The sequence below is a fragment of the Saccostrea cucullata genome, unplaced genomic scaffold, assembly GCF_032062105.1.
Source record: "Saccostrea cucullata isolate Sc308-1 unplaced genomic scaffold, CSIRO_AGI_Scuc_v1 ctg327, whole genome shotgun sequence".
Taxonomy (NCBI): domain Eukaryota; kingdom Metazoa; phylum Mollusca; class Bivalvia; order Ostreida; family Ostreidae; genus Saccostrea; species Saccostrea cuccullata.
The window spans coordinates 30,834-42,430 of NW_026924594.1; the positions used below are offsets into that span (position 1 = coordinate 30,834).

Consider the following 11,597-nt stretch of genomic DNA (forward strand, 5'->3'; position numbering starts at 1 on the left):
AGACAATGGGTGATAGGAAAACCTCACTTTAGCTCAAGTAATCTTAAAATTGCATATAGATGTAGGATCATGTAGCCGAGACTAACTTTGACAAGTGTCAACCCTCAAAGGCTACTGTCAATCTTGGCTGCAATGTGATTGACAACAAAATAAAAGATTTTCAATGATACCAATATCCATGTACAGTGTTTTCAATTATCTTCTGTAATTTGAAACACAGGATTCTAGCATCACTACTTGTAGCAAATTAGCATTTCTATATATGGAACAAATTCCCTCATCTCCAGTACGTCTGTAACCTTATATTTTATTCAAGAAGAACATATTAATCTGAGGGTAACCTCAGTCAGTTAACAACATTACACTAAATGTATCAGGCCAATAGGGTACTGTGGCCACATAAAACACGATCAATGTGTCAGTTGTACCGTATTTTTACATTAAGGTGAAAAAGGGATATTTTTGGCCATTATTATTTTTCACCTAAAACAGGTATAAATTTTATCATAAAACAGATTACTAAAACTTTGTGTGCATGCAGACAAGATTTATTTTGTTGATTGGTTTCAACCACAGACAGTCATCATATCTTAATAGTAAATATAGTGTACTTTCCAAAACAATTCTGCTCATTTTATACTAGCCCCAAATCATTTTGTTTGATTTTTTAGCATTTATTGCTTATGTTATTTTTGTTAAAGGACAAAAATACAAACATTTTTTTTGTTTGTTTTATCTCTTTAAAGACAATGTGTGAAAAAATTGAAAAACTGGATAATTATATACAGAATTTTATTTTACTACTAATCCCTGCAATCTTTCTAAAATTGCAATTTTAGAAAAATAAGAAAAAAATAATTCTAATGCTCGAGTATATGATATATGATCTACAAATGAGTGGGCTACCTATTATTCACAATAAGATGATCAATATATTGGTAATTTGATTCTGCTCATAGATTTCTTCACACTTTCTAAAAATACTATACAAGCTATATATATAGCCTAAGATTTATTATTAAAATTGGATACTATTGCTAATTAAAATAAGACAACTATTTATTTCACAGCAAGAGGAAATTGGAAACAAACAGATGACAGTGAAACCTTGCCCACTGTTAGAGCTCTTTGAAGTTAAGATTATATGGCCACTTCAAACGCTCGATTTATCTCAAGCTGTTTTTCCATTTGTATTTGCTAAACACTCATAGTGGAAAAATCCATGATAAAATCAATGCATGCGATATATGAAATCTGCAGGTCAATAAAATTGGCTGAAAATGTCAGTTGTGTCATAATGATTTGAAAAGATCCATTATGAAAACATTAAATACATTCATTTTAATATCAAAAAGTTACATAAAAACCTAAATTGCTCTTTTCAAGTTTTGCGGAAGTGATCAATAATACTCAATGTACGTACTACATAATAAAAAGTTTCGAAAGTTAAACCTCAGAACTAAGAATGCTCAAATATTATTTACAATATTACATGTATGGTAACCATGCATGTGTTTTGGGGTAAGGAACTTCGATGGCAGTACATTTCTGACTTATTCTTCATTGTTTTGAGATTTTTGAGTATGGACACTTCAAACTAAAACTGATTTATAAAATGGTGTAATTAAAACCAGTTGGACCATTGGAAACTTACCAGTGGCACCATAGGCAAAAACAGTGGCATTATATCCCGAAATGACACTGGGAATCAGAAACTGTGAGGTCGTTCTGTATACTTCTCCCTGTAAAATATAAAACATACATCAATGACCTGATAACAAATAAAAATTAAGATATTTAAATCTTTAATTGAAACACATATACTGTACATTCCTAAATATAAGCTGGGAATTAAAAATCATAAATATATCACAAATGAAAACCAGACAATTCAAGAATAATAAAAAGTTTAAAGCTTTTATTTTTATGATGCTGAAATCTATGTAAAATCTCTTTATCGACAGAATACATTTGAAATTTTTTCAAGTTATACACATTTCTTTGCTTAATTACTTAAATATTTACAAATAATAATTAAGATATTAAAATCTTAAATTGAAACACATAATTAAAGTCAATTTCATGCATTATAGTATGCAATTTTCAATTTTTTCCTTTCTTAAAACACATTTAAAATAAAATCTCCAATTCAATCTAATATCAATAAATATTTACTTTTCAACAAGTATTGACTTTACAAAACCTGTCAACCTTTCATTCAAAATGTCATCAGGAATTTTAATGTAGCTAATTCTACTGATATATCATAGTACAAACAAAGTGACCATTCGTAAAAACTAGCCCAGGTACAATTAACCCCTCATGTTCCACCCATCCCAACCTGTCTGTGGTAGCGCTGGAATTTTTGATCAATATACAGCTATTGTCCACGAGGCTTTGAAATTTTCATATATATGTATATTATCTATGAATTATAAATAAATGGAGTCAAATATTATGCTTTGATAGGCAAAAATGTATTGATTTTTTTTGTCTCACTGTACTTGTTGCACAATACAGAAAAATTCATGAAAGTTTCTTTGAAAGATGCAAGTTTTCCCTGAGGTAATATTAACAAAATGCAATAAAATTTTCTCCATTATGAGCTTTTTCCCATTACGATAATGATGGAAATAGTTGTCCTAATTACCATAATTTAATAATAAAGTGTAAATTTGAATATTTGCAGAAGTCCTCATATACACGTATTTCCTAATACACATGTACACTTTTCTCATTTTCAACTATTGCTATAAGACATATTTTTTTAGTACTTTTTTTATGACAAACTATTTATTTGTATCTCAAAATTGGGTAATTATGTGCATATACTGTATCATTGGCTTTTAATATGGCCTAAATTTTTCACTGAAATTAAGTTGATCCATCAAAAAAAAAATTGTGATTCCATTTGAACTGCAATACCTATAAGATATAATTATATGTTTTAGAGTTTTACAACTCTGAGCTAAATTCTATATATTTTCAAAATATGACAGAACAACAGAATTTGATCAGCAAAAAAATAAAAAAAAATGCTAATATTTCTGTTATGTGAAAAATTTACTCATTGAAAGACTAGACTTTCATGGCATTCCTAGCTGTACCTTGGCACCCTATAACCAAAACTAGATAACATGCCCACAATACTATGTTCCTGGACTTGAAAATAAAGTCACTTCTTTGATATACATCAAACAAAACCATTTTTGCTCAAACATGGTCATTAAAATTTCAATGCTAGCAGTTGGGGGGTGTTTGAATCAGCCAAAAATCAAATGCTTTGAATGACCCGACAAACAAAACAGTTTAAACCTTTTTCTTGGGCTAGCTACTAGAGGTATATACAAAAAAGTTGTTTTATCTATGTGACTTGAAGTGGATTTAAAATTCTTTTGTTCGTTCTCAAAGAAAGTCAAGCAGATGACAAGAAAATAATGCATCAATAAAAAAAAAAGTGTATACGAAAATATTTAATGATTCTCTATGGGTGTGTTTTCTTAACAAGATAATTAGAAAATATTTAATCCCCAATATTCACACTGATTTAATACAATTTACTGCTGGAAATTTACACCATGTGCATATAAATATTAATAATAATATCGGGATTTAACTTCTTTGTGTGCGTACACAAATATTGTGATATCTCAGATAAGGGATAACCTTATTGTTGTTCTTTTTAAATAGAATAAAACAAGTCCCATTTAACGCAATTGGAACATTACAAATTATTTCCTAAAGCTACAATTTCCAGGTCAAGTAATTGCCAAGTGCACATTGGAATCAATTCCTCTCCCAATATCCCGGTTCTACAGGTTTTTCGGAAGTCACATTTCCTAACTGGAACCGAAAATGTTTTTAAAAAGCTCGAAAACTGTTTACTTGATTCAAGAGCTGGGTACTTTTTATTAAATAACTTGATTAAGCATGTAATCTGATGGTAAAATAATGTCTTTTTAGCGTTGTGTAAGGGTATTTATTTCAGTCTTGTTTACTGCTCAGATCTGATTACCAATTCTTGAAGTACATGCATCAAACTGCACGCATTGCACATTCAGCAATTGTTATGAACTTGGCAAACCCTAAAGGCTTTAATACATATTTAATCTTCCTGAATTCATTTTGATTTAATCTTGTTTGAATGTTAACTCAATTTATGTCATGCATGAAATACAAGATGCTTCTTCTTGGAATTTTTATTGTTTAATTTGTAATTCAATTTTTTTTGGGGGGGGGATTCAAATTATTTTGCATTAGAATGTATTTTATGAAGCAAATTGTCAAGTACAACTGTATACTTTACATATACTTTAAATAATTAGCACAGTATTGTATAAAAAATCCACATGTAAGATGTACTTGATAAGCAAATGTCAAATTGCAAGCACCCATACATTGTCTATCATCAAATATTTTGACCCAAACAGATGGAAATGACCTAAGTTGCATATTGTCAATCTTGCTTTTTCAATGTTCCATATTTTTTCAAGATGTGTAAAAACTGTATGACAGACTTTATCTCAAATACAAGAAAACTTTTCCTCATTATACCTCCTGTCCATCACCCTCCTCCTTCCTTTCTGTTCATTTTTAGACGGGGTCACGTGACCCCGTCTTTTAGTTTACTCTCAGAGGCCTAAAAATAGAAAACGGAAGCCGTGGTGATAACACATGAATTAAATCTACGCATACGAAAGAGTGCAGAAATTGTTTCGATCAAAACATAAACATTTTGTATCAAACTGAAGAAATTGATATGAACCTTTGTCTAACTCAATTAATAAAGTATTTTGATAATTTAAAACTGAAAATATTAACTGTAAATAACACTAGTAGACAAAGTACTATCCTGCGTATTATTATGACTGTGTATGCATCACATAGTTTACTTCCGGAAAAATTATTAGTTCGTACCTGATGAAATTCGGAGCAGTTCAGAAAGGTTTCAATTATTAAAATTTTCTACTTCAAATCAAATTAAATGAAAAATGTGAATGTATATTATATATTATTCATATTTTTGTTTTTAGTGTGTTAATGAAAAGATAAAGTTGTTATTAAAACTCGTTAAAAAAATCACATTTGTGAAATCTAGCATGAAGATTATTTTGACCCCGTCTTTCAGTACTGTCTCAGTACTTTGATTCTACTTCAGTATTATGGCTATTGGCACGTTTTTTGTCTTTTTGTTTAGGGGGTCATGCATGCATAACGGTTTGTGAATAATAGATTTGTGTCTGGATTAAATCACAATGAAATACCAACACTATACGGTTATTTAAGCCTTTAGCCATGGGCCAAGAGAGGACTGGATAAACTTTAGTATCAACAGTTAATCACTGTAAACCAGTATACTAAACACAGTACAATACTGATATATCTACAAGTACTAGACCTTAGTCAACAGTGACTGATGAGTAAATAAAACTACACTTAAGGGACCCCCTAATTTTGGTTACCCAGCATGAATATGTGTACAATGTAGATTAATAAATGCATAGTGGAATCTACATTCATGATTGTCTAATCAATGTTTCAAATGTCTCCAAGTCACAAGTTGATAACAAAATTGCTTCATTGAGCTCTTATCTAAACTTGTATTCACTATTCATAATCATTTCATTTCACACATATTTAGAGTTTTCAAAGAGCATCTCTATTTATATACATGTGTGTATCTTTTCCTACCTCCTCTCTACAGTGTATGATGGTACAATTAAGAGAATAAATCATTGTCATTGTCTATTTTCATTTCATCATTTATGTACCTGAGAAGCACCCCCATCAAATGTATAATCGAAGACGAACTGCTTCTCTCGAGAACGATTGGCTCGCAGCACATCCTCGGGGTCTTCCATTGGGTCCATCAACACCACCATCTACAAAGGATTCACAAGATTTAGCATGAGTGGAAAGATTTTTAACTTTTTAAAATTATAAGCTCATCTAAATTAAGGTATGGTCTACCCTATACATGATATAAGAAGAAAGTCTTGTGCTCAGTATTTCTTTTTTCATTATCATGGTCAAAAGACAGTTTTTTTTGGCATTTTCAAAATTTTTGCAAATTAATTCACTTTACAGCTGTACCCGTAACTTCATTATAACTGACTTTTACTGTACTGTTCATTTGTGCATAAAAATCCACTGTACATGTATGCTCAATGAAGAAACATTGCTGCTTATAGTCCTCAACCCACCAGCAGACAGATGGACAAAACAACTTACAGACACACAGACAGGGCATACTGTATGTCAGCTCTACTTTGTATAATTCTTTTAGATTCTTCAACATAGGTTTTCCTCTGGCACAAGGAAATAATTATGGTGTTGCAGGAAATCTTTCATGTGTGGGCTCTAAGTAATATAGCCCTAGAATTTCTATTTTAGGCAAGGTATTAATTTCAACTTTCATCATATGGACACTAAAATCCTCAGATTCACTGCTATTATGCAGCTTTCATTTTAAGACTCAGCTGAAAATAAAATTTCTATTCATCTCTAGGGTTACACAAAAAGAGCAAGAGTATCTCATTATATCTATTTAAGTAAATTCTTAATTAATTGCAGGTGGATTTATTTGCCTATTTAACATTGCAAGGGCACTCAATTTCTCAAGGAAAAAACATTCTTTATGTGGCATATACATGCAGACCAAAGATTTGAAATTTTTTCCCCAAAGATTTTGCATGTGTCAAACTTTCAATACATGCAGTGCTTTTGAGAAATTTCATCCTTTGATCCTTATATTTCCCATTCTTTCCTTTTAGCAAAACATTGAGATGAGTAGATGAACTTGAAACTCACAACTTAAAGGTACACTCTTTCAAAATCCTTAAAATCATGCTGAGCTTTTATATTAAAAAGGGACTTGAAATAACCTCTTCATTTCTTGAATGTATTCTTATCAAAAACACAAACTAAACACTTCATTATTACCAATGTCCTCAAGAGTGACCTATAAGAAAACTGAAGCCTTGTTTTGCTAATAAATATTTTTTGTATTTTGAAAAGCAATTTCTTTGATTTGTTTGGACAATGACAAAGTCTTTTCTTATTACATTTAGCCATTCCAATTTGACATTCTGTTGAGAAAATGATTCAAGCAGAAGATCTTTGTACAGATATCAATGTACTTTTATACGGAGAATCGCTGATTGATATTTTTGATTGCCTATCATCCAAACTAATTTACACGTCTTTCATAGGGAACAGAGTGTGTAAACATGAATTCACAAGCGATATTTAGAGTGAACAAACTGAGAATACCCCTTCGTTGTTTGTCCATAACAATACAATCTAAAATCAAAACTATTTGATATTTACTTCCAATTTGTTCCAAAACTACATTACTAAATTCCTTGGCTGATCTGGAAGTTTTCAAATGAAAACAATTTCACAAGGTTTTGTTGAACAATTATGAACAATTATTAGGCAACAACTGTTTATAAGCTTTACACAGTTGAACTGAAATGGAATAAGATTATTTTATTTACATAAATACTGGGTAACAAGGCTTTAAACAGCATATTTCAGAGGAAAAAACATTCTCATTCATCATTCGATTCATTGGAACTGATGTTTTCTCATTTCAATGTAGTAAATATGGCACAGTAAACTGTGGATTCTGACAATGACTTTAACTTAAATTAGAATTAATGGTTTTGATACAAAAACCATACAAAATAAATTAAATTTTATACTAGTACTTACTTTCTTTCTGTAATAAAAGCATGGCAAGTTGGTCAAAAATTACTATGATAATGAAATGTCAAGTAGTTGCTATGAAAATAAGTAGGTAATCAGTAATCAAAAAATTAAGGCATCTTCCCTTGTACTTCAAATCATTGATGTAAAACTCTACCCTAAACAGGAGACATTTGACAATTTCATTTTTACTGCTCATGTAACAATAACTGTATGAATTATTATCTACCCTAATACTTATCTGAAATCAAATTAGTGTCAACAGCGAGAGTATAGTATTTCGGATACTCTCCTGAAAAATCGATACAAATCAATGATTTCCATCTTGATTGTAACATTAAGGAGGGACTCCTAGAAATAAAGCATTGATTTTATACACTGGGAATATATTCTTGGGATCCTGGAATAGGAATCAATATATAGATGCTGGTCTTTGTCTTATAGTGTCACAAGTACCCAGTATTTATTTTTTGTCACCTCATTATCTTCTGACAAAAATATATTTATCACCCACTGATCAAATATTCATGTCAAAATAGGCTTCTATGGTCTCTCTCAACTTGCCATGCATAAATTATATGTTCCTAATTACAATACCCATAAAGTGTTGATATATAGTTCAAAAAATTGTTTTTTGAGAAGTTAACTGCTTTTCTGTCAAGCAGCGAAGCCTGTCTCAGTGTTGGATAAATGCTTCAGAAACCTCTATGATAGCTGCAGGTGTAATAAAAAAAAATTCCATGCTTTGATAGTCTCAACTGTATTCTTTATCATATTCCCTGTTAATAATGGCCCTACATTTTTAATGAGAGTTCAAGGTTTTTCGGAAAACAAATGTGACCTCCCACTGGGAAAGGAAGGAGACTGTAATGCGAATATGATTACGGTACCAGCCATTTTTAACCTGGGCTATTAAAAAGTCATGTCTTAAACCAATGTTCATGATCACCTACGTAAATTTCATCCCAATTTTCATCATTACGCTGATCGATTGGAATATCGTAGGACAATAAAATGTGCACTTCAAAATATCATTCCCAATGTCTCACAAAGAAGCAAGAGATAAGTTATAAAATGTGCCTTGATTTTTTTTTATCCTTTTTTGTAAGGAAAAGTCTTTTTGTGTAAAAAAAAAAATTTAAATGTGTCTGAAGTAAATTTCTAGCTTCCAGTATTAAATGAAAGTTTATTTGTACATTTACACATTATTTAGAAGTAAAATAAAATGAAATCCTATATATATTAATGATCATCTCCCAACCTGTTTTAACTTTTATAGTAAAAAGGGTATCTACCTGAATTATTGATAATTACTGCCCATGCTGCAATGCATTATAAACTAGTAACTTGCTAATATGTAGGCTCATTGGTAGATATAAAATCTTTAGACATTAATGATGCAGAGATCAGATGATAAAATCATAGGTGTAGGTGTACAATGCTTTAAGAGAATTGATTCAGAAATCATAAAATACTCTTAAAATTCTTAAGGGCAATGACTATGTAGGGAATTTACTTGATCATAACTCCATTGGAAGTGTTAATTGCCTATCTCCATGGGTGGCATTATAACAAATCTAATAAAATGATCCATTTGATTATACAGATGAAAAATTTTAAAATTCTTTTATGGCATGCATGAAACCTTGTGATGCATATCTTGCCTTATCGTACATACAGGTACATTTTCCTTCCCTTGCAGAATATCACCAGGAACTTATTTGTTTGTTTTGTCTACTGTATCATACTAAAAGGTATACATTTTCCTTCCTTACAGAACTTCAAAGGTAACTGATTTGTTCATACATGTAGATGTATCATCTACATTAACATTCTCAAAGGTACATATTTCCTCCCTCAACACAAAATATTGTGGCTACCTGATTAATTTTGATTGTTCATACTAAAAAAATAAAAAAAAGAAACGGCACTGCATGGTCACCAAATATGATCACCAGATAACTTTTATAACAATTATGGCTATAGATTTCTTACACGACTTTGTGGGGTATTCAGTCTATTCACTTCGAACACTACAGTGTTTCATCTCAAAGATCTACAGATGGACACATGCTATAGCAAATATTCATAAATTAGTGTACCCAAATTTGGCATAATCCTCAATCTTCAACTGATTAATGCAATCATAAATTATCACACTAAAGTTTAAACAGCAAGTATATGTTGCATGTGCATTGAAACAATGTGAAAAATGAAACAAAAGTATTTTTTACAGTACAATGTACTTCATCATGTGTTCATCAGTTACCTTTTTCTGTACTTTGTATGCTATCTGTGTGGCTCCTTGGAGAATTTCATCTTCATTCAATGGCCTTATCCTGAGTGCCACCTGCAATTTAGATATTAATGATTAATTTTTTTATTTAGAATAGCCAAAAAAAAAAAAATCATTTTTACTGAAAATAGAGAGAAACCTTATATTATGAATATTCAATAATTCACTATTTGATTTTGATTCTACATATACATACAATGCATTTAGCAATTCTTGAATTTCGGTTGCACATGAATGTAAAACATTTCAGTTACAAACTTAAAAAAAATTCTACATTTGTCTTGCATTTTAACCAATGAAAGTATACTATTGAAATAAATTTACAAACAATACTAAGTATGACATTATCGTGTAGCAAGGCCTCTGTGTAAAATACAAGTTCATCAAAAATTATTCATTCAATTTTAGCATGTTTTAATAAAAATTAAACCTAAAATTTTCTGATGTAAATCATCTGAAAAGAATTGTAGACATGTATAATAAGTATAATAGTGGCTAATAAAGACAATAATTCTAAGACCATGAACAGCATTAAATTTATAAAATAAATCCCTTGAACATGTTGAAAACTTGAAATACAATGTGTGTAAATTCAATAAGACTCGTACATTTATTGTAAGTACCCTAACACTTAATTTTTCCTTAATGATCAGTTAATGTTGTGTAAAACTTACTGTTAGATTCTGTTCCCCTCCTCCTTTGACTTTGTTCTCTGACATTGTTTTAACTTTTGGCTATGATTCCAAATCAAAATAAATTCGCTGGCAAATATGTTTCCTGCTCATCCCATGGCGAAATACTTTTCAAGTCACTATGCATTAAATACAGGATTAATCCTCATAAACCAGCAAAAATGATCATCAAACCTGAAAAAGAAAGATCACAGCGATCCAAATTCAAAACGTCCGCATTTTTATCTGCTATTGGAAATCTACATGCCTATGACTGACAGCGCTACGAAACCGTTATGCATGATTGGTCGTGATCGTGAAAGAATCAATGCTGATTATAGTTCCTGCTGTATTACTCCGCCAGGTAAAAACCCGATCACAATGTCAGATAAGAGGTGCAAATGATATCTTTGGTACGCTGATGGATTTTTATTAGGCCATGCTTCTCAACATGTTCAATTCGTTTTGATGTTTAATTACCGATTCAAATTTTGTTTTCAACAAAAAACATCATAAGTTTTTAATCGGATTAAAAGAATTACATACGATTGTTACTTTTAATTAAATTAATCTCTTTCTACTAAACCTTTGAAATATGTTTGCAATATACATAATTTACCACCAAAAAATTTCTTCTATGGATACACCGGAAACATCACGATGGTGATAAAATAAACATAAAATTGTATCAGGATGACTTTCCGGATGACTCTTGAATAATCTGGGATAATTTTAAAACCCCGACAAAACACGAATAGTGCACCACAAATATTACACATCACATTAAATATATATTCATTACCATTTAATAATTGAAAGGATCTGGTCCTGTTTTTCAGAAAAAAGATTTCTTTCCCTTTTAAGTAGCTGGCTGATACTAAAAAAGTTCGTCTTCTGTATTGATCGTTGTGATTAATTTA

General features: G+C 30.6%; 1 protein-coding gene across 1 annotated transcript in view; it reads right to left on the reverse strand.

Moving 5' to 3' along the window:
• Window positions 1–11,322, reverse strand: part of LOC134266800 (kinesin-like protein KIF19) — a 30,490-nt gene extending 19,168 nt beyond the window's left edge. The window contains exons 1-4 of the mRNA XM_062749026.1: window positions 10,681–11,322; window positions 9,980–10,060; window positions 5,772–5,882; window positions 1,655–1,742 (exon numbers count right to left, since the gene is read on the reverse strand). Coding sequence (XP_062605010.1) covers window positions 1,655–1,742; window positions 5,772–5,882; window positions 9,980–10,060; window positions 10,681–10,725 — 325 coding nt within the window. The 5' untranslated portion in view covers window positions 10,726–11,322. The remainder of the gene's footprint in view (window positions 1–1,654; window positions 1,743–5,771; window positions 5,883–9,979; window positions 10,061–10,680) is intronic.
• Window positions 11,323–11,597: the final 275 nt, after the last annotated feature.